The 24,859-nt window shown below is 45.5% G+C and overlaps 1 protein-coding gene across 1 annotated transcript in view; it reads right to left on the bottom strand.

Annotated features, from left to right (window-relative positions):
• The window catches only part of IRAK3 (interleukin 1 receptor associated kinase 3), a 38,853-nt gene extending 17,111 nt beyond the window's left edge, over positions 1-21,742 (bottom strand). Inside the window, exons 1-3 of the mRNA XM_088467803.1 lie at positions 21,612-21,742; positions 8,730-8,906; positions 3,286-3,437 (exon numbers count right to left, since the gene is read on the bottom strand). Coding sequence (XP_088323929.1) covers positions 3,286-3,437; positions 8,730-8,906; positions 21,612-21,729 — 447 coding nt within the window. The 5' untranslated portion in view covers positions 21,730-21,742. The remainder of the gene's footprint in view (positions 1-3,285; positions 3,438-8,729; positions 8,907-21,611) is intronic.
• Positions 21,743-24,859: the final 3,117 nt, after the last annotated feature.

Genomic DNA, 24,859 nt, shown 5'->3' with positions numbered 1-24,859 from the left:
TTTTAGTCTGTTAATTACTGAAGGGGTATATAAATGAACATGTAGCAGCACACAACACCTACCTTGAGAAAGCCCTATTAGGTCGAAACACGTCGGTGTGTGCTGCTTTTTGGATTTATTTTATGTTTTGGTGGGCAATCTGTTATCCAGCTTTAGCAGGTACATATTGTATCACTCATCCAGAGAGTTGATTTTATATATGCAACATCTGTACATCTGCTTTTGTCTGGACTCAGTAGCCTGCATTTTGGGCAATTAAAAGTTTTGTATTTTTAACCATTTATCCAGGTGGACATCTATTTTTCCTCAAGCAAAGTACAGAGGATATGCTGGCTCCCACTAAAGATACCAAGATAAGAGTACAACACTTGAAATACACGTGAGTACGGTACGCATGAAGATCAAAGATATCTAGATATACCTTTATACCTTCACTGCAAAGTGAGTGGGGTACGTCCCCTAGAACTTATTGATATAGTTGGTGGGAGATTCGAAAAGAGAGTTCAAATAGTATATATTTATACACATAAAGACTGTTCATCAATTTGAAGAACCTTTATTATCTCGTCATGAACTTATAGTGGGGGATATATAGATTGATCTCACCCACTTTATTGCATATACAGATATACCCATTGGGAATTTTTTGTTTGTTTGTTTTCTCTTTTATGTTTACCACCTACGGAGGGAATCTTACAAATTATCAGAGGGAGCCAGGACCCAAAGATCAAATGTCTATTCAGAGGACTTTAGTAGTACATATAATTTTTGTCTAATTTCTATGTCAATTTGTTCATCTTGATATATTGTACAGCGCTCCCCTCCGGGTTCCATTTGTAGGTCATATTTTCTGCAGTCTCAGTACCCACGTCTATTATGCGTGACTATAGGGTTACTCAGAAAACCTGTGACCTATGCTGCTGCTTTGCATGCGGATGCTTAGATTTGAAAATCTCAATACATTCCTCTGCGTCTCCAACATTTGCATATATACACACATCCATTGTGTACACACAAGCAGCGGCAGCACTGGAGTAACTATCGTAGGTGCAGTAGGTGCGGCTGCTATGGGGCCCGGGCGCCTCGGTGGCACCTACGCTGCCAGGCCACCCTGCGTCCTCCTTCAGCAGTGTGCTGCGAAGCACAGGCACATCTGCCCTCCCGATCACCTCTGTCTCTCCTTTCTGATCGATACTGGCAGGAGGCGGGGCCGTGATCCGGGGATGTCCCAGCAGGCTCAGCACGGCCACGCCTCCTCCCAGCATCAGTTGGAGCTGACCAGGAGAGGAGATGTGCCACCCTGCACAGCACATGCTGAAGGAAGACGACCATGGAGGAGAGGTAAGTTGCGGAGGGCGGGGGATCTAGGGGGGCCCATGAAAAGTTTGCTATCGGGTCCACCTAGGTCTAGTTACGCCCCTGAGCATACAACTCTAAATCAGGCCCTTAGTTCTGAAGAGCAACAAAGATTAAAAAAATAAATTAGGGTTACAGAACAAGTAGTCATAGCTCTGTCCCACTGGACTCCGCATCGCTGGACCACTCACCCCCCTCCTTCCACAACATGCAAACCATAAGGAGATTCATACCAGTATTACAGACTTACAGATGCAGTCACATTTTAGTAAACAACTCCTTTTAGTATATATAAATCATTCATGGTTAACAGTTGCATTCATTAAGCCTCTCCATTCATGGAAGGTGGGATCGCAATTTGTTATCCAGGTTCTGGCTATCCAGACTTTAGCTACAGTAAGAGCATTTGTAATGTATTTGCCAGCCATCCTATACACATTGTCAATAAGATCAAATCCAAAAATGTATGTGCCCGGAGAGAGAAGTGACATTTTACCACCAGTTATAGCAATACAATCAGTTATCTTTTTCCAAAAGACCTGGATACGAGGACATGTCCAGAGGAGATGCCAGAAGGAGCCCTGTGAACTCCCACATTTAGAACATTCACTACTACTCCTGGTACCAAACCTTTGCAGTACATGTGGAGTAAAATACCTGTGTAAGAGAAAAACCTAAATTTGTTGGAATCGAATAGAGGTGGCATGAATGTCGCTACTCAGAGCCAAGTTCCAAACATTAACTTCTAAGAGACCAAGGCCCTCATTCAGAGCCGGGGTTGCTATTCAAATGATCCGTTCGCACATTGCGGTCTGTTCACACCTCTAAGTCTGAGCGAGCAAAACATACGCTCGTTTATTTGATAAAAACGCCCCCTGGCTGCTCGCACCATACGTCATGTCCGCTATTTATTAGATTAATCGAGTACATCGTACAGCGTATGAACTGCTCGCTATTCTTGTGGTTGGTTTTTTCAACCGCTATTTTGCGAGCAGTTCTGAGTTAAAAAAAACCAAGTGACGTGGTCAATGACGCTGCTGTATTAATTATGCACTCCCTTAAAACGCCCGTTTTGACCTTTAAGCACGCCTGCGTTCGAATTCCACACCCCCGTTTTCAAGCACCTTCCCCTGTTACCACCCACATACGCCTCATTCTGTCACTCAAAATAGCAGGCACTCGCTATATAGCGTACAAATGATATTCGGCCGCACTGACTGGTTCGCGCATGCGTACTAAAAACCGTACGCATGCGCAGATGTGCGAACATCGCTCGGAACGAACGTACTGCCGCTAACGAGCGGTTCTGAATCAGGGCCCAAGATATCTGACCTATCGACCCCTTATAGAAGCTAAGGATTGCAAAGTAGATACAATAAGGCAAGGTAATGATAAAGCTGCATACACACACAACGATTCAGTTAATGAATGATTTTAGTAAATGATTTTCTACCTTGAAAAAATGAACTAAAATCGTTTACTAAAGTTGTTCATTTACTATGTTCATTTAAATGTAATGAACGATTTTTATGAACTACAAACGATTTTTGCATATTAACTTAATGAAAATCGTTGAGTTGACAAGTCTGACTGAACTACAAACTACAAACGTGAACGCGCATGAACAATAATCGTTCATTGTTTGACTCAGAAAGTGAACGATTTTTTCAAACGATTATCGTTAAACGATATCGTTTAACGATAATCGTTCAAAAAATCGTTATGTGTGTATGCACCTTAAATGACAGAAATAAGTTTCCTTTCTCCTGTACAGCTCAAATCTTAAAAATCTTAATATGATCTCCTTAGGAACAGGAAATGTAAAGGCAAATTGTGTATAAAAGCATGTCGGAATTGGCGGTATCTGAAAAATAAGTGTGCACAATTTAACGTTTATTAGCTGTTACTTCAATCAGTGTATCAGTTTACCTGTTTAAGCAGCTTTACAACACACAATTGTTTCTTAATATCAGCTTTGAAAATGTCAAAAAAATGTCCTTCTCCAATCAAGAAATCTCTGTGGAAGTTGTTAGTTGCTTCATTAATCTCTTTAAAGCTGAATTGTGGCCGGACATTTATTGCTATGAAAACATTAAAACATGAAAGATTATTATCCCACAGTGCATTATTTCACATTAGTGAGCTATTAATTCACTGATTGGTCATGAAATGCCACCAGAACATTGACTCCCACAAGATGGATGTGACAAAAGATCTCAAACCTTGACTTCTGCATTTTATCAGATATTAAATGGGAGTTGGGGAAAGAAAAAAAAACCTGAAAAGAGTCATTCACAAATTTATATGGCTCTATTATTCAGAAAGCTTGGGACTTTTCCAGGTAATGTTTTTTTTGTTCTGTACTAAAGCATTAGTATTAAATGTCATCACAATCTTTCCACACCCAGATCTTTACATTCTACTCTTAATAACATTAATTAGCAGTGCTAATCACAGTGACTGTAGGATGAGGCACTTTATTGTATTATCATGTGAGTGTGTATGAAATGATTGCTCAGCTTTGTCAGGAATTTAAACTTTATTTTTGTTTTGTTTGTTTTATTTTATGAATCTTTCTGGATATCCAGTTTGCAGATTTCTGTATATAAAACAGCCCTTCATACATGTTGTAGCTCATATTATCAAATAATGCTGATGTTTTTTTCAAAATTAGTCTTCCATGTATCATGATATTTTCTACTCCCTTCCCACATTTCCTGTGCCTATGAACTGAGGGCCTGATTCAGAGACGGACGCTCTGAACGAGCGCTCGCTCTGAATCATGGTGTTTTGTTTTATTTTTGGAGTGGCCTCCTGGCCGCTCGCATAGCTGTGGGTGACCACCCCCAGCTATAGCAAGCGGCCAGGTTGATAGTCGCGATGGTCAGGACCATCGCGACCATCGGGCTTGCGACGAGACCCTTGTGGTAGGGTCTTGTGGCCGCAAGCCCCAGAAAGCTTCTGGCTACCAATTGGGGTGAGCTGTCAATCACCATCAACAACTCGCCCCCTTTGGTGGGAGACCCGGAGCCACAGAGCACCCGTCGCTAGCCGGGTCTCGCGCATGCGCATAATGGAGCCTACTCCGTCGTGCGCATGCCCAGTGGACAAACATCGCCGCCCGGTTACGAGCGCTCAGCGCTTGCCACCGGGTCTGAATCAGGCCCTGAGTAGGTACCATCAGGGCTGCCATGTTGCATATTTTCCTTTGTGCTAGCTTGATTTTTTTTTTTTTTAATTCTCTTATTTATAATGCCAGATTTTATACATAGACCACATTGTTCAAACAGTATGCAAAATGCACATCTATATAAAAAGCTTAGATAAGGAGCAGTGGTGGATTTTACCTGCAGTCCCCCCAGTAAAATCCACCACCTCAGTGAGCCAGTTGCAGTCTGTGTCACTGGCTACTCTATGACTGGCAGTGACCAGTGGCGTCACAAGGGGGGTGCGGACCGCACCCGGGTGTCACCCACCGAGGGGTGACACCATAGTGCCGACTCAGTGACAGGAGCCAGTGACACAGTGGGGGAGCTGGCTTTTCCACAGGGGCAGCCCGCATCTCCTGGACCACCGGAGTGACTAAAACGTGGGGTTCAGGCTGCAAGGCCACGCCCCCTTTTGGCTAATCTCGGACCCTATATGCACCGGGTGTCGCCACATTAAGGGATGCCACTGGCAGTGACTTCTCATTGGAAGCACTACCTGCCAGTCACACAGAGGACAGGTACTCCTGGGGAAGGTGTTTACTCCTCTTGTGGCTGCCAGTCTGGGCTGTCATTAACAGAGCATGCTTCCAGCAGGAAGCCGCTGCTCTGCCTATCGGGAAGTCCTACTTGGTTTCTAAGGGCTGCAGCCATTGGTCCCTAGAAGCCGGTGTTTTGCGCATGTGTGATACCACCGCCACTTGTGCACATGCGCCGGTTCCAGCACCTACCAAATCCTTTGCTCAGGCGCCAGGACTCTCCTTGAACAGCAGCAGACCCCCTCATCCTTGAGAGTAGGAGCCGCTACTGATAATGAGGCAGACAATAAAGTATATACTGTATAGCAAAATATCTATAAAATATACTGTATTTATGGAAATTGACAACATTCTTTGATGCATTGTTTCCAAATATTTTATTAAGGTTTACAAAGTTATATGTTGATTTTAAGATTTAAAGAAAGACCTTCTATGTCATCAGAGAAACCACAGTTGGAACATAGGTGTATGAGGTATCAAGCAGTGAAAATCGTGGAGAAGTGGACCTGTGAAGAAGTTGCCGACAGCAACCAATCACCGTTGAGGTAACATCATGTACATTCTATAAAATGATAGGTAGCAGCTGATTGGTTGCGATGGGCAACATTTCCACTGGTTCACTTCCCCACTCTTTTCACTGCTCGATACATCAACCCCAAACAAATATCCTTGGAAAAGTACATCCATGGTTCTGGTGTTATAACAGGTCAGCGGGGGAGTAATATGAACGCATATTTCTAGTTCACATCTCTCAGGCATCAATGTATGCATGCCTTTTTTATATCGGTCACTAGACTTTTCGAGAAGAAATCGGCATGGAATCCCAGCTGCCGCATGGCCGGCAGTTCGATTCCCGGCAGCAGCAGCCCGACAGATCAGCAGAGCCTGGCAGCGGAAGCCCGACAGTACTGGAATCCCTTTTGTCCCTAAGGTAAGTATAAACTAACCTAACCTAACCCCCTAACCCTCCTTAGGGGTGCCTAACCCTAACCTCCCCCCCAAGTGCCTAACCCTAATCCCCCCTCTAAGTACCTAACCCCCCCCTTCTCCGCTGCCTAAACCTAAGTCCCCCCGGGGGGGTTGCCTAACCCTAACCTCCCCCCCGGGGTGCCTAACACTAACCCCCCCTTCCCCTAGCCTAACCCTACCCCTCCCGGGGGGGTGCCTATCCCTAAGCCCCCCCAGGTGCCCTAAACCTAACACCCCCCCGCGGCTGTCCGCTCGCGGCGCCCGGCGTCGGGTAAATGACAGGCGTCTAGATATAGACGCTAGTCATTTATCCCACCCCGGGGTAAAGCAAGCGGGAAGCCAGCTGTCGGTATTAAGGCAGCCGGTTTCCCTACTGCATACCTTCCAGAAAGCAAAATGTATTTTAGAACTTGATGTTCAGCCAATTTTGAGTGTTGTAATTTCCTTAGGACCAGCGGCGGGCTGGGCTGGGGGGCAGGGTGCCATATGCCCCCCAGGCCGCAGCGCCTTGCGGGCCACGGGCAGTCTGTGTCTCTGTGACACAGCTGCCTGCACCGCGAGTGTAGCGCTGTCCGGACAGAGTTCGGTCAGCACTACACAGTGACTTGCAAACACACAGCCGCCGGCGCCGACAGCTGTGTGTTTGTTTTGAGTGGAAGCCAATGAGAGTCTGTCAGACTCTCACTGAGTGCTGCTGCGCCCATTGCCAGAGCCATTCCATCTTCCGGCTCCTGCAGTGGGTAATGGGAGAGACGTCATGACGTCTCTCTCATAATGCAGAGCGGGCCGGCCTGGGAGGACAGACGGAGGAGTGGATGGCGGCAGCGGGAACTGGGATTCAGGCAAGTGTTTATTATTTTTTTTATTACATGCGTCTACTGGGGGGGGAGACCACTACAAGGGGGGAGACCACTACTGGGGTAACTACAAGGTGGGGCACTACAAGGGGGAGATCACTACTGGGTGCACTACAAGGGTGGGGGACTGCTACTGGGGGAACTACAAGGGGAAGATCACTACTGGGGGCACTACAAGGGGGGGACTACTACTGGGGGCACTACAGGGGGGGGACTACTACTACTGGGGGCACTACAAGGGGGGACTACTACTAGGGGCACTACAAGGGGAGGACTACTACTAGGGGCACTACAAGGGGAGGGGACTACTACTAGGGGCACTGCATAGGGGGGAGGGGACTACCACTGGGGGCACTGCATCGGGGGACCACTGCTGGGGGCTCTATATAAAGGGCAATACTGGGGGTACTGCATAGGGGGGAGACTACAACTGGGGCCACTATTTAAGGGGCACTGCCTAAGCATTACCACTATTGGGGGCACTGCATGGGGGGTGGACTGCTACTGGGGGCACTATATAAGGGGCACTGCATAGGGAGTACCACTACTGGGGGCACTGCATAGGGGGTACCACTACTGGGGGCACTGCATAGGGGGTACCACTACTGGGGGCACTATATAAGGGGCTTACTACTGGGGGCACAAGGGGCACTGCACAGGGGGGACCACTACTGGGGTCACTATATAAGGGGCTTACTATTGGGGGCACAAGGGGCACTGCACAGGGGGGCCACTACTGGGGGCACAGTAAAAGGAGCACTGCATAGGGGGGATCACTACTGGGGGCACTACTGGAGGCTTGCATAAGGGGTCCTCTCCTGGGACACATGGGGGCACTGCATATGGGCACCACTACAGGGGGCTTCCCCTAATCTTTATTTTTACTTTACATTAATCCCATATGGACCTGTCTCCTCCCTGGAACACTTGAGGGGGGGTGGACGCTGTAGCACGCACATGCTCCGGGCACCCTGGCTACACGCTACTCCTCTGCCAGGGCCGCCTGCATGCATTTGCCCCCAGGCTAAAAATTGCCAGCCAGCCCCTGCTTAGGACAGACAAGATATTAAATGTTAAATACACCAACCCGGGAGTAGTGAACTCTTTGAAAATTATAGGTTATTGGTGAACCTTTGTGTTCATGCAGGGAACTGCGAGCGAGTCATTCCTTTATGTTTTTAGTCCCTTATCTATGGGTAATTATAAAATTGTACTGGTAAAAAAATGAAGATCCCTTTGCCTACCATGGGTTCAGTTTTTTTTTTTTTCTGATTCAGTGCTTTAAATGTTTTTATGGTTTCTGTACACTGTAACAGTGTACCCAAAATCAAGATGGGCAGCAGGGAAAACTCTAGGGATTAAGAAGCATTAACACTGATGACAGAACATATTAGACTATTAACCTCAGGCCATGGGATAGTCAACTTTAGGGTTACTCCATCACTTTGCAGGCGTTAAGGTGCTCATTTCAGAACATAGGCAACATTGTTCCGAGGTGGCTGGGGCAAAGCACATCCTGGAACTGCAGACTATTATGATTGCACCTTCATTGCTAGAAATCAGTAATAACCCCAACACTGAAGTTACCTGAAGTTCTTAACTTTACAAAGTGTTTGACAGGAACTTTAACCCATCCTTCTCCTTATTTGAACTATAATACATCTATATTTTATTTTTGGGGTTATACATTGAGTATTGTTTTCTAATATTTTACTTACTTGCTTAAAAAATAAATAAATCTTAATTTCTGCTTATTTGCTTTTTTTTGAGGATGTTACGACCAAATATTCAAATTACTTTACCTGTGAATAAGTTGATGGCTCTTTGAAGTCCCATTTCTTGTAGAACTATTAATAAGTCACCAACAGTCTTATTTTTGTGTGCCCAGCTCCAAAGCAATTCCTTTGTTCTGCTTTTACCTTGGTCTGCATACATCTCAATTTTACGGAAATATATCCAATCTGAAGTGAGACGCTCAGCTGGAAGTATAAATGTAGGTTTTATACAAAATCTATTTAACATATTAATAATGTACTGAGTTCTGAACTGCACATAAAGCCAAAAAGTGTGTAAAAACAATACCATACTAGCAAGGTCTGGTGACAACATCCCCTACTTGACTTTTGTTAGTCGTAACATGCGCTATACCCTTTTCATCAGGTCTACACATTTTTCTAATATTCTTGGTGTCATCTTATAGTCTACATTTCTATTCTTTTTTTTACCAATAGTTTTTATTGTAAGAACAAAAATACAAAAAAATGGCCCTGATAACAGCAGGACAATAATGAGCGTGATAAAAATGTATTCAACATATTTCAAATGCTAATCCTACAATCAAAGAAAGGAAAGGAGACAGGAGAGAAGGCAAAAAAGAAAGTAGGAAAATAGGAGGAAGGAAGGGGGGCCAGTTGCTGGGAGGAGAATTCAGGAACTATGTCATAAGAAAAGATGCTAGTCAGTTAAAGTGAAAACACAGGGTGTATTGGAGCACTAAATAGGTCTCGAAATACATACGTAATTTAAGACCAAATAGAAATAAGAGCCACCTGGACAAAACACAACCCAAAAAAAACAATATAAGTGATATTTTAGGTATATCTCTAAATACCACTTAAACGTCCCTGAAGAAAACTGTTACGATCAGCTAGGTACCACTGTGTAAGACCCCTAGAGTCGACTGGCGAGGTCTTCTGCCAATAACAGCCACCCGCTGTTCCCTTAGAGCTGGGTACGCTCACAGGTACTTAGGTGGCCACCTGGTCTTAAAACTCAGAACAGTAGGGGCTTACACAGCAATCCTGCTGATCACAGGATGTATATGGCTGGTGATGTTTAAAGGTGGAAATATGGCTAATGGAGCCGAAATGTGGTTTTGGTGGCGCAAGTTGTAACCTTGAGGGTCAAGACATGATCTTAAGGGCCGAAGAGCGGCTTTGGAAGCACGATGCGGTCTTGAGGGCCAAGCTGCGGCACTGATGCCGAGGTGCAGCCTTGTGGGCCGAGATACGGCCTTGAAGGCTGAAGTACAGCATTGGTGCCGAGGTCCAGCCTTTAGGCCCGACGGATGTCTTTGGAAAGAAAATGCGGCCTTGAGGGCCGAGGTGCAGCCTTGAGGGCCGAAGTAAGATGGTGCCGAGGTGCGACTTTGTAATGTTAAGAACCTGGACAGGCTGGCAAGCCCAAGGCTGGTTAGTGTTTTTAGGGGGGACCTCACGTCATTTTTTTTCACAATTTATACCTATTTTTTACAGTTACATAAAGAAACATACACAAATCACAATGATTTGTGTATGTTTCTGACCATCTTGCAACTCAGGGGGTTGAGAGTTTGAAAAGTGATTTTGCAAGAGAATTTGCTCCTATCTCACCCGAGCTTGTCATCCCAATTTTTGGCAAATTTGAGAGATGTATGTTTTAGGTGAAAAGTACTTCCGATTTGGCCCGATGGTGATTTGATTTGAGTTTGCTATCTCACCCGAGTTTTACGAGTGAGATGAGAGAAATCTCTCTCTAACTCACCCGACTTTGCCTTTAGTAAATTTGCAAGCAGGGAAAAAAAATCAATAAATCACCCGAGATGGTCATCTCGACCTATCTCGATTGTTAGTAAATTTACCCCTAAATCTTCCTGAGAATATAGTCAGCTTAAGCAGGGAACAATGGAATGTGTTATTAATACTGAGGGTCCTAGGTAGTCTGATATGGAAGGCTACTGGGTTGATTTGCACAATGATATGAAATGGACCGATGTACTTTGGGCCTAGCTTCTGGCAAAGTTTGATGTTTTTGGTGGAAAGCCAAACCGAATCGCTAACTTTCAATTTACAAGGCTTTCGGTGCTTATCTGTCACAGTCTTGGATCAGAAGGAAGCCTTCAGGAGAGTCTTATAAACCTTTTTCCAGACAGACCGAAGCTGGGAGACTGATATAGGAGAGTGAGAAGTTGCAGAGACTGGATCAAAGGAATTTGCTCTGAGGTGTTTACCAATGACACACATGAAGGGTGAAACTGAGGAGGATGTGTGACGAGCGGTTATAGGCAACTTCCGCGAGAGGTAAATGTTTGACCCAGTCATTGTGACCCTTGGTCACGTAACATCAGAGGTACTCTTCCAAAAAATGATTTACTCTCTCAGCCCGTTTGACTGAGGATGGTAACCAGAGGAGCAGCTGATGTTGATGCCTAATTAAACACAGAAGGCCTTCCAAATCCGGGCAATAAATTGGGTACCTAGGTCCGAGACTATGTCTTGTGGTAGACCATGGAGTTGGAAAATATGCTGCACAAACAGAGAAACCAGCTCCTAAGCAGTGGGGATTTTGGCCAACAGGATGAAATGGACCATCTTACTAAACCGATCCACCACTGTCCAAATGGTGTTACATCTTGATAAAACAGGAAGAACTACCACAAAGTCCATCACGCTGTGCGACGAGGGTTTTGAAGGGACAGCTTCTGAACCTTCTGGGTTGCCAAAACTTGAGCTGGATTCATGCTGGAATCCATCCTAGCCATAAAGTTTTGGCCGGTGAAAATTTTATGATCAGCTAGGTACCACCATGTAAACCCCTAGAGTCGACTGGTAAGGGCTTCTGTTAATAACAGCCACCCACTGTTCCCTTCAGGCTGGATGCACTCACTTGTACTTAGGTCGCCGCCTGTATATGGCTGGTGATGGTTAAAGTTGGAGATATGGCTAATGGAGACATAAAGGCAGCTTTGGTGGCAATTTGCAACCTTGAGGGTCGAGGTGGGGCCTTAAGGGCTGAAGTGTGGCTTTGGAAGCACAATGCGGCCTTGAGGGCCAAGGTGTGGCCTTGAGGGCCAAGATACAGCCTTGCGGGCTGAAATACAGCACTGTTGCCGAGGTACGGCCTTGAGGGCCGAAGGATGTCTTTGGAAACACAATTTGGCCTTGAGGGCCAAAGTGCGGCACTGGTGCCGAGGTGCAGCCTCGAGGGCCAAAGTATGGCACTGGTGCCTAGGTGCGGCCTTGAGGGCCGAAGTGCGACTGTTGGCAGAAGTGCGACCTTGAGGGCAGTGATGTGGGCTGAGGTGCAGTACTGGTGCCAAGGTGCGGCCTTGAGGACCGAGGTACGACACTGGTGCCAAGGTTCGGCATTGAGGGCTGAGGTGCGACTTTGCAGGCAGCGATGCGACCTTGAAGGCTGTGATGCAGCCTTAAGGGCCAAGGTGTGACACTGGTGCCAAGGTGTGGCGTTGAGGGCCGAGGTATAGCACTGGTGCAGAGTTGCCACCTAGGTGGAGAAGGTAGCTAGGCCACAGGCAGCGCTGCAAAGGAAGGTAACGTGAGCAGCAGGTGTAGATGGCTGTGAGACAGAGGAGGTAGTCACCACCGAGAGGTGAATGCTGTGGATGCAGCGAGGCCGCAGACTAACTGGATACAAAACCACAAAGATGGCCAGGAACACAGACAGGGCAGTCCACGACACAAACTGGCCGGATACCAGCAGACAAAGACACCGACAAACTGACAGAAACCAGTGTTCACACACGTGCTGTAAACTATCACTGGCAACGTAGTGCCAATACAGACAGACTAATAAAAGATCCTCCGCCAATGAGCTGAGGGTGCAGAGATTGATAGACAACTGATAGCTGGGACACTGCACATCTATCTGGCAGACCCAGCAGTACCCGCGGCCGTTCGGCATCTTGGTCTCCCAGCAACTGTGAGTGCCATCCCAGGTCGGCGTCCACATTCCCTGGTGACCAGGGAGGGTGTCAGACCCTGCGGCTGGAGGATACGGCGTGATGGTAACAAGCTGCAATGGCGACTAGTGACAAAAAATCCTCTGAAAAAGTGGTGAGACCAGAGGCATAAGTAAACCATCTATCCCAAATCTGATCAAAGTGTTGAGCTTATCATGAAGGGTGAAAGTGATCTTAATTAGCATAACATAATTAGCCAAGTGCATGGCTGGGGCAGAGGACTGCTTCCAAAATATGGCTAAATAGTATTTAGCTGCGTGAAGAACATTGAGGATGATTTTATTGGAGGAATTACTGAACCCTGATACCATGAGTCCCAACAAAGTCCTTCAAGGATTCAGAGGAACAGGAGTTTGTAAAAATAAATTCTCTTCCTCTGCCCAATAAGGGGCAATTTTGGGACAAGTCGACTAGATGTGCACAAAGTCACCCTCCAGGCCACAACCATGCCAGTCACCCTCATGACCACAACCACACCATTTCTATTATTTTTTAATCTTTTGAATATTTTTTGTACCAATATCAGAGGAGAGCTGCCCACTTTTCTGGGCATCCGGGAGAGATTTGAGAGTTTCACAGACGTTCCCGGAAGAGTAGGCAGGTATGTCTAGGGCAGAGGTTATGGGAGTACAAGAAAAAAGTCCCAGCATGGCTTAATCATGTTTTCCACAGTACGCTGGCATTTGAAGAATCACACTTGCTAGCTTGCTCTAGCACCAGGGAAAGCTGGGACCTGTAGTTCGCCAAAGAAAAATGTAAATACAGAGACAGTTTAAGAAAAAAACACTGTAAAAAACAAAAACAGACACGGTTTAGTTCTAAAACATCTATATTTTATTACACTAATAAATATGCAAGAAAGTGCTGAAAATGTAAACTAAGGTCATCTCACAGACATTTCAAAATACAGAAGAATAATGCATACAGGTGTGTCCTCATACACCTAGCCTCAATAAGCCATGCAGCGTGAGACACCTGGTACGTGGGAGTTGCCAGGTCCCATGCTTGTCTGCTATCGCAGGGCATCTTTTTCACCCGAATTTGCATCTTAGTCGCAATGCACTGGGAAGGGGCGGTGACACGGAGCTTCCCAGAAAATGGGGGCATGTCAACTCGGTTTTCTCGGCATGGCAAAGCCAGTGGCTCCGTCCTTTGATGCAGCTTTACTGGCCCTAGCAGTGTGATTTACCTGAACTTCTTCAGTACCTTCAGGGTTACTCAGAACATTTCTACGGTGGTTGCCCCCATCACGGCTCTCACTAAGAAAGGATCTAGCCCAACTTGTTGTTCTCCTGCAGCAGTAGCGGCCTTCCAAGATCTCAAAACAGCATTTTCCACAGCTCCAATTCTTCACCAACCACAACTCGAGAAACCTATTATCTTGGAAGTAGATACCTCCTCGGTAGGTGTAGGAGCTGTGCTTTCTCAGAACGCTGAAGACGGGAAGAATCATCCATGTGGGTTCTTTTCTCGCAAATTCTCTCCAGCCAAGAAGAATTATGCTATTGGAGACCAAGAGTGGCAGTGGATGAGTGGAGGCACCTTTTGGAAGGCGCTAGATTCCCTGTTACCATTATCATGGATCATAAGAACCTTGTTAATCTCCAAACAGCTCACCGGTTAAAAACTAGACAAGCTCGCTGGTCCCTCTTCTTCTCTAGATTTGACTTCAAACTTAATTTCGTCCTGGGATCCTGAATAAGACAGGTGATGCTCTTTCTCAATCCTTTTTGCTCCATAAGAGGAGGAAGATCAACCTCAAGTTCAGCCAATTTTGTAGCCTCTCATTTTTGCTCCCACTCGACTTTTGTCTTCTCCTCCTGGCTAGATCTTTGTGATACTTTAGCCGCGTAAAAACTTATTGACATGGGCCCATGCTTCTCTTTTTGCTGGTCACTCGGGCATTCTCAAGACTTTCAAGTTTTTACAGCGATCTTACTGGTGGCCAGTGCCAAGTGTACCCAGCATAAAACCATCCGTAACAAGGTTGTGGGTCCGTTGCATCCTCTGCCTGTGCCAGACGCCCCTTGGACCCATCTTTCAATGGATTTTATTTTAATTTATTTCTGAATTACCACCTTCTAAAGGACACAATACTATCTGGGTTGTAGTAGACCGATTTTCAAAAATGGCTCACTTTATCCCTCTAGTCGGTCTTCCCTCTGCACCACAACTGGCCATGCTGTTCATCTGTGATATCTTCTGGCTTCATGGTTAACCCAAGGAGATTGTATCTGACCATGGGGTACAATTTGTGGCAAAGTTTTGGAGGGCTCTTTGTGCTGCCTGTGGGATCAAGTTGAAATTTTCATCCGCCTATCACCCTCAAACTAACGGCCAAACAGAAAGGGTGAATCGAGTTGGAGACGTTTATCAGACTTTTCGTATCTTCCTCTCAAGATGACTGGATCAATTTGTTGCCTTGGGCAGAATTTGCCCACAATTTCAGATATCATTCTTCTTCAAATTCCACTCCATTCCTTGCAGTGTATTGTAAACATCCACGAGAACCAGATTTTCAAGAATTACCACCTATGGAACTTCCTACTATTACCAACCTGGTCCCTCTTCAGATTTATTGAAAAAAATTCATCGTTTTTTGAAAAAAACTTCCAGTAACTACATAAAAATGTGCAGATCGGAAACGTCTCGCCGTTCCCCTTCTGAGAGTCGGAGACAGGGTGTGGCTATCATCTAAGAGCATTCACTTGAAGGTTCCAAGCATGAAATTTGCTCCACGCTTCATTGGACCATACCGCATTCTTAAAGTCATCAACCCTGTGGTTTATAAATTGGAACTCCTTCCACAGTTGAGGATCTCCAATAAATGTCATGTTTCTTTGTTACGACCGTTGGTTCTTAATCAATTTCAGCATTCTCCACCCAAGACTCCTCAAGTTCAAACTCAACTGGGAGTTGAATTTGAGGTAGAGAAAATCCATGACTCTCGGCATCGGTCCAATCTTATTTATTGGAAAGGATACGGACATGAACGAACATGGATTAAGGCCTGTGACGTCCATGCTCCCCAACTTGTTTGAGTTTTTCACAGAAGATTTCCTGATAAGCCTTGGGGGTATCCGGAGTTCACCCTGAAAGGGGGGGTACTGTCAGGTTGCAGCCTAGGACCGTCCATTACTTAACCCAGCACCAGCTTCCCCTGAAATTTTGAGCGGTCAGACATCAGGTGCGGCAGTGAGTGATGCGCTGAGGATTATGCCTAGGGACCACGTAGACGTACTTGAGCTGCTCCATGTCTTGGTTGCTGCGGTTGCCGTCATGGATGCAGCATGACAGTCTTCATCACCTGCTTACCCTTTACCCAATGGTAGCAAGGTGGTTGTCAGCTGAGGCTCTCCTCCAATGAACTTCTACCTTAGACTATATAACTAGGCTCCAGACAGCAGGAAGTTGCCTGTACAACGTCGTTACTTGCGTTATTTGCCCTTGCTGTTTACTCTCGTCATCTCTAGTTACTCTCCTGTGCCAGCGGTACAACTGGATACCTTGCGCACGTGCTCTGTACATCCTCCGAGTACAACTACAGTGTCACTCTCCTGTGCCAGTGGTGCGACTGGATACCTTGCCCGAGTGGTCTGTACATCCTCCAAGTACAACCAAAGTGTCACTCTCAGGTGCCAGCAGTGCGACTGGCTACCTTGCCCGCATACTCTGTACACCCTCCGAGTACAACCACAGTATCACTCTCCTGTGCCAGCGGTGCAACTGGATACCATGCCCGCGTACTCTGTACATCCTCCGAGTACAACCACAGTATCACTCTCCTGTGCCAGCGGTGCAACTGGATACCTTGCCCGCGTACTCTGTACATCCTCCGAGTACAACCACAGTATCACTCTCCTGTGCCAGCGGTGCGACTAGTTACCTTGCCTGCGTACTCAGTACAAAATCCAAATACAAATTCCTCGCTAGTGCCCCTTTCAGAGGTACATTCTCCTGGGCCTCATCGGTGTTATCTCCCACCATTTCCCACCTGTATCGGATACCTGACAAAAGATCCGCGACCTGCTTGCTGGGTGCAGCTTAAACCCATATCCTGCTTAGAAGGGTCACTGGTGAACACCTCCTAGCAGGTTAGACTCCGCGCCTTTGGTAAGGTCTTGCCAACATCCGATACTTGTGGATGAGGAGGACATACATCCAGGCCCGTTGCCACTGATTCCTTCCACAACCTTAGACCTCAGCTTTCAGCTCCTTATAGTACATTCCCCTGAGCCAGCCGTGACACTGGCCTAGTTGTACTTTTTGCTGCTGCTTGGGTCTTTTATGCGTGGTCTATATGGCTGCCATTTTAGTAGCTGAAAAGCATTCTACAGAGCTCCAGTAATCGGGTTGGGTACAGGATGCCGGCTCTCAAGATCCCGGTGGTCAGAATCCCAACACCAGCATCCTGACAGGGTTAGGATACAGACACATGTTGATAAGTATCCTAACCCTACACCTAAACTTAACCTCCTGGCAAGATCTTTGTGGTACTTTAGCTGCGTAAAAACTTATTGATATGGGCCCAATGTTTCTCTTTTTGCTGGTCACTTGGCATTCTCAAGACTTTGAAGTTTTTACAGCAATCCTACTGGTGGCCAGTGCCAAGTGTGCTCAGCATAAAACCATCCGTAACAAGGTTGTTTGTCCGTTGCGTCCTCTGTCTGTGCCAGACGCCCCTTGGACCCATCTTTCAATGGATTTTACCACCTTCTAAAGGACACAATACTATCTGGGCTGTAGTAGACTGATTTTCAAAAATGGCTCACTTTATCCCTCTATTCGGTCTTTGGTCAGGTCTCACTATCATCCGATACTTGTGGATGAGGAGGACATACATCCAGGCCCCTCGCCTCCGATTCCTTCCACAACCTGGGACCTCAGCTTTCAGCTCCTCAGTAGGAGATACTCCTGAGCCAGCCATGACACTGGCCTAGTTGTACTTTCTGCTGCTGCTTGGGTCTTTTATGCGTGGTCTATATGGCTGCCATTTTAGTAGCTGAAAAGCATTCTACAGAGCTCCAGTATCTGGGTCGGGTACAGGATCCCAGTGGTCAGAATCCCAACACCAGCATCCTGACAGGGTTAGGATACAGACACCTGTTGATAAGTATCCTAATCTTACACCTAAACTTAACCTTCCCTCCCTGCAGCCTAAACTTAACCCCCCCCCAGCAGCCTAACCCCTCCTTCTGATGAAACCAGAACCCCTCATTACAGCTGAATTTCAGTAGCGTTTGGATTGGGGAAAGATTGGGGAAGACTGCATTTGCACATTCAGGTTTTATGCAATATTATATATATGTTTCTTATACATTGATGTTCTCGGTTACACATTGTGTGTTTTGATAATTTTTGCATCTATAAGCGCTATACCCCTTTTTTCTGTCCCTCCTTGCAGCCTAAATCTAACCTTCCCCACTGCAGCCTAACCCCAATACTTACTGTTGAGATGCCGGCGGTTGGAATGTTGGCGCTGGCATTCGGACTGGAGACGGGACTCTGGCGCCGGCATCCCAACAGCCGCGATATAAACTACATCCCCTGTTTTCTACCATGGGATCCCTGAATTCTGCAGATCCCTCAAACACTGCTGTCTTTCCCTCACACCAGAGTGACCAGACCCATGTTACAAAATCAGTGACACTGCAGAGAAAAGATGTGAGGGGCAGCTGTGCAGAAATGAGTGTCTGTGTGCTCTGACTGTGTAGTTCTAGCTGCCAGAAGGAGTGACTACTTTACTTTAAATTACACTTCTTTAAATAATACAGATTTTGCAGGTAAGGCTCATTGGGTTACTGAAATTACTGTCAATTTATATGTAACCACCCCTTTACCCTATCTAGGGTCACCAGGTTACTAACGCCCTTGTTATCTAATGTACCCACCCTTAACATTCCTCTAAGTGGTGTACATCCTTTTATCAATGCCTCCACCCAAATATTAGTGGTTAGTCTGGGCCTACTTGGGAAAACCCAAATGTTAATAGGAATTAAGTAATATGGGGTAGATAACCCAGTAAATAAATTACAATAGTAGTCCTGTTCAAATCCTGTCCCCCTTAGTTGTGGCGTTCAACAATAACTCTCGGTGCTCCTCCAGCTAAGTAACACACTTAGATTATAATTCATATATCTTTATATGAATAAGTAATACTTAGGCAATAACAAATGTTTGCTATATACCTTAACTTTGAAATACACAGTTATACATGTTTATATATTCATAAATTTTAACTGAACAATACATTTATAGCACATCAGAATAATCTATATAAAGATACAGTATATTGATCCGTAAATAGAAACTATGCAGGATTATAGAATGTCACAGCGAATCCGACATACCTGGAAATATCACAGTCATATACAGTTATCCATTTCCACTTGTGTGAATAGTCTCATACAGTAAAGTAGTTGGATCAGAGTAATAATGACGTATCATAAAGGCAGCAGAGGAAGTAGCCATAGAATAAACGTATGCGCTGACCAGCTCTGACTTCCTCTATACTCTATCTGCAACTGTAGTAATATACTTATTTTATCCCAACAAAAGTGTATATCCTATAATTGGCAACACTTGTATTTCTAGTTGGAGCTACTGCAAAGTTTAAAGTTGAATTGCTTTATCCCCTGGAATTAGTAGTTTTCCCAATGAAAGAATACCTGAAGGCCTGTCACTGAATTACCTCACATAAAGTTGTTATATAGATGATACCTGAGTGAGGGGAAGAGATATTTCAATATATGTAATCCTTTGGCACAATTAATACTCCTAATATGCTCCCCCAGCTCTCCTTTCAAGCTGAAGATTTCTTGGAAGTGCTCAGTGTTAATTATGTGTTCCAATCACTCACTGCCTGTTCTCCTATCTAGCTGACAGCTATAGTGAGCATTTATACAGTAGGTGAATGATATATCTCCTATGTCTGCTGTTGGTACTATGTGGGTGCTCATCACCTCCTATAGTAGCAGGAACTTCTGCTATCCGGGCTCTGCTCAGCTGACAGACCCTTGAATTTTGATAAATGCAGCTTTCTCCTCCCGGGCAGCTGAATAGTTCGGCCCCTTAGGTGGTGCGTTGTCTCCTATTACAGCCGAGCCCCCTCAGCTGACTGACTCATCTCAACTGCTGCCTGCTCACCTCCTAAATTGCAAGCGCGCCACCTCTCCTGGAACGCTGCCTCTTAGCAGTGATGTGCCGCAACTCCATCTTCCTCAAGATGTGCCGCAACTCCATCTTCAATGTCAGCAAGGCACCTCTTGTCACTGTCAGTTCTCACCTCCGCTCCAACACAGCCGCTGGCCACCGCAATCGGCTTTCTGGGCAAGGCAGGGTGAGTACCACTTCTCCCATCAGCTTCCCTGCTCCCTCTGTGACTCCACCCCCCTGCACCCAAAACTGCTCGGGACACAGGGGGGTGAGACTGTAGGGAGAGATCTGCAGACTCTGGGCCTGATTCAGACCCGCTCGCGAGCGCATAGCGCTCGCAAGCGGATCGATGGTTGACCAGTGCGCACGTGCGAGCCCCGGAGCGAGGGAGAACTTCACTTGCTCAGGGGCTCACTACAAAACGGGACGGCTGTTGATGTTGATCAACAGCTCACCCCGTTTTGTAGGCGGGGAGGTGGGTGGCTGGACAAACGGAGGCGTTCCCAAAGGAACGTCTGCTGTTCGTGGGTGGCTATACTGAACCCTTAATGAGAAGGGTATCCACATACTTTTGGCATTGTTGTTAGGTACATTACTGAAGGTGTAAAACAATAAAAATTAAAATGATATACAATGTTTATAATTGAATGTATTGTCGTCTTCACTAGTATTTGCTTTTATTCAACATAACTAAAAATAAAATGTTGATGACACCACCCTTTAATAAATGCTATAATCCAGAGGTTCCCGAACACGGTCCTCAATGCACCACAATAATTCAGGTTTTAGAGATATCCATGGCTTAGCACAGATGGTTAAATCATATTTACTGAGGTATAAATGAAATCACCTGTGGTCAAGCATGGATATCCTTAAAACCTAGTTAGGGTGCTTTGAGGACCGCGTTTGGGAACCTCTGCTATAAGCTATGTCTGCATCAATATAGCAGAAATGTCAACTCTCACAAACATTGTAAATAACTGAGAGGTAGTACAAGACAATTTTTTGCCTTGTCACAAAGTTAAAATCAATACAATACCTCCTTTCCTCCATTAAATCATAACACTCAGGTAGCACCAGCTCAGATAATAATAATAATAATAATAATAATAATAATAATAATAATAATAATAATAATAATACAAATAGACAAGTAGCATAGTGCGGGGTAAGGCAAGTGTCATTTCCATTGTAATACCATAACCAATATGGTAGTTATGGTTAGGCGCTACCTGGTAAAACAGTATTAGTGCCAGTATCATATAATAACCAAAAATACTTTAACTTTCGGATAAAATATGCTGAACATCTTCTTTAAATAATGAACAGGACATTGGCTTAGAGTACAATATAGAATGATGATGATTAATGTACACATTATGAACGCAGTGAGAAGAGGACCAGCAGGACCATTCATAAATGGCATGGTGACCTACTGTATGATTTTAGTCCAAACCTATAGATAACAATCCTTGCCTTAGGATGAGTGAAATGGAAATTAAAGAGTTAAAAGCATAATTTAACAAAAACATCATGAATGTCTGCATTAAAAATGTGCTGGTAGCGCAACCATTGGCGAATTTCCCTTACATTTTACATTCTTAACAATATCTTTATTAAAAATTGGTCAAGCTCAGTGAAAATGACAATATCATAACAAAAGATGTGCTGCCAGATTTAAGCAATAAAAAAAAACAGGAACAAAGGCTTTGTGATCAAATCTTTACAGAATGTGAGTGTCCCTGCAAATGAGTGAGATGGAATAAGTATGCAGGTGATGTCACAGACTTACCCAGTCCTCTCCATCCTAACTGTCCCTCGCTGCAGTCCATCATGTCGCAGAAAGTTTCCATAACTACAGGAGGAACTTCAAACAGAGATATGCTAAAACTGAGAGACGGGTTTTCCATTGTCCAAGCATGAAAACCATCAAACCATTGACTGAACTGGTTTCTGACATGCTATTGTTAGCATGAAGTAAAAGTCCACATAGATCTGGAATTTCCCAGTCAATCCACGCCCAGTGTGAAAACAGTTACTTAAGCAAGGAAATGCTGCTGTTGCACAAGTACAGTGTGTATAGCTCCCTAAGAACAGCTGGAGGTTGCACAATATGTTTGTAGCAGGAAAGCTTATAGAGGAGTTTAGATAGAGGCTTGTACAGCATGTACAAACCCAAACGTTTAAACTTGAATACAGCTTCTTGTCATGCAGTATAAAAGGATTAAAAAAAACAGCTTAATATCAGCAACATACATAAGTAAGGTAACAAGACCACTCACATGTCTGTGTAATGTTCTCTACTTCATTCTAATTTCCCTCCAGGCCAGAACAAGTAGACCATTACTTCCCCTCACGGCCATTAGTCTGCGCCTTGTGTAGTGTAGTATGTAGGCCATCAGGGAGATACATTTTCTTTTTCATGACATAGGGACAAACTTGATGACTTAGGGGTAGCCGTGTCGGCTCTGTGTGTGCAGGGCCGGTGCTAGACTTCTAGGAACCCTAGGCAAAACTTCTGCATGCGCCGCCCCCCCCCTCTCCCCGTACTCATTTAGCCCCTCAGGTGAAAATGACTTTGCACAGGTGGAGTGGCGGATAAGTTGTGTTTAAAAAACTATTTATATATATATATATATATATATATATATATACAGTGGTGGGCTGGGCCGGGGGGCAGGGTGCCATTTGCCCCCTGGGCCACTACAATTTTAAAGATAGGGGCCGGCGGGTGGCTGCAGCTGCACGCTGCCTCACATGCCCGGTGGCAGGAGAGAAGATGCTTCCCAACAGAGGCAGATTGGACATGGGAAAGCAGGACAGTTCCCGCTGGGCCTGTCCCAATCTCCCCTCTGCTGGGCTGGCTTACAATGTGTCAGCTGGCCCGTTTGACACAGCCTGCCAGCTGCTGCACTTACAGGATTAATCCATTGGATCGCAAACCGGAAGCATTCATCTGCTCTGGCTAGCGGCGCAGTAGAAGGCTTCACAAGCCCTTCCTGCGCCGCTTAGAGAGCCACTCCTCCGTGCCGGCATTTGCTTCTTTACCGCCTCAAGTCACATGGGAGGCGGTCATAACGAGCGCCAGTGCCTGGAGGGGCGCCACTATGGCAGCCCTGTAAGGCACTTCCTCCAGGTGCCTGTGCCGGCTCCCTGGCAGCAGATAACTGCTGAATCTCTACTCCCTGCAAGATTGCTGTGATGACGGTGCTGTCGTCTGTCTGAGGAGCTCTGAATAGGAGAGGAAACAAGAAGACTGCTTAAGGTAAGTTACATATGCATGCTGTGGGACCACAGATGGGGGGAGGGGTGTGTGTATATGTATGTGTGTGTACAGTATGTGTGTGTACGGTATGTGTGTGTGTACAGTATGTGTGTGTACAGTGTGTGTGTGTACAGTATATGTGTGTATGTGTATATGTGTGTGTGTGTATTATATATATATGTGTGTGTGTATATATGTATGTGTATATGTGGGTGTGTGTGTGTTTGAGAGAGCAAATCTGTGGTTTGACATTTCATGAGGGAGAAGGGGAGTTATCAAATTTGAGGTACAGCTTTTAATCAGGAATGTGGGGAGTCACATCTGGGGTAGGAATTTTAATAATGGAGGTTTGGGTCAGTTAAATCTGGGGTCTAATTTAAAAAGGGGGAGGGGCAGATATTACATGAGCAAGTAGAGGTGACCAGATCGTGGATCTGGTTTTATGTCTAATTATTCTATAGAGGTCACTGTTATGGTCTCTGTATTGAAGAGAGGACATGACTAATATAAATTCTGTTTTTTCAGATGGGGCTGGTGGGTTATGTATTTGTTTATAGCTCTTTCATATAACAAGTTTGTTCTATTGCTATTTAACCCACAACCATATTAGATACACCACTCCTCTGAGAAATTTATTATGCTATTTTTTCCATCGCAGTTATTTGGTAGAAAATCGAGGGCCTTTTGCTTGTGTTTGCCCCCCAGGTTTAAAGTTGCCAGCCAGTCCCTGTGTGTGTATATATGTGTGTATATATATATATATATATATATATATATATAAAAAACACAAAACTTATCCGCCACTCCACCTTTGCAAAGTAATTTTCACCTGAGGGGCTAAATGAGTACGAAGAGGGGGGCGCACACACACACACACATATATATATATATATATATATATATATATACACAGTATATATATATATATATATATATATATATATTGTGATAGGATCACTGGTAAAGTGGTCTGTGGCAGGTACATTTGTCCCAGATTCCTGTCTTTTGTGTTTTAAACCCCCAGGAGAAAGTCTGCAGTGTAGCAGGCTTGAGTTTCGGCTTTTTGAAAAGCCGGTTTGGGACCTGGGGGTTGTGGGTGAGAGGAGAGGGAGGGCTCCACCCACGGCCACTCCAGTTTTTGGTTCTCGCAGCCTGGTAACAGGCTTGTTAGTTTTCCACCTGAGAGTGGCCAATATAAGCCTAGTGTGTTTAGGGCTGAGTGTCTCACCTGGGAGAGCAGACAGGGAGTTTGCTCAGAGACACTGGAAAACCTAACTGTGAGTGTTGTGCTGTGCCTTGTTTGCTGGTGAGGGCATTAGGCCCTGCCAGGTTCTGGTAGTGAGGGAACCACCTGTAAAGTTAGAGCCCGGCCAGGGCTAGGTTTTATGTTTATGGTTTCTTTTGTTGTTTCTGTTTTGCACAATAAAGACTGGCGCCGACCAGCTTGTACTCACTTCCAGACTGGTGTGCTGCTTCCCTGCTGCTGTGTGTGTGTAAGGAAGGGGTCCCCTACCGGGGCGTAACTATACCTACAGGGGCCCCATAGCAAAATTTTTTATGGGCCCCCCTCTCAGCCCGTGGCCCCCAATCTCGTCCCGCTCTTGCCCCCCCCCGGTCTGAGGCCCCCCCGCCAGTGGTGTAACTTCATCCCAGGTGCCCGGAGGCAAGATAAATGTTGGTGCCCCCCCAAACTAAAATGTACCACCCCCCAGCACCTATGCCAGCCCCAGCTGCCGCCGCCCCCCTTATGCAGTTCCTTTTATTTAATGTAGTGC

The sequence above is a fragment of the Taudactylus pleione genome, unplaced genomic scaffold (assembly GCF_031769625.1).
Source record: "Taudactylus pleione unplaced genomic scaffold, aTauple2 ptg000075l, whole genome shotgun sequence".
NCBI lineage: Eukaryota > Metazoa > Chordata > Amphibia > Anura > Myobatrachidae > Taudactylus > Taudactylus pleione.
The sequence above is the reverse complement of the archived record's forward strand: the minus strand, read 5'-3'. Positions and strand labels throughout refer to the sequence as shown.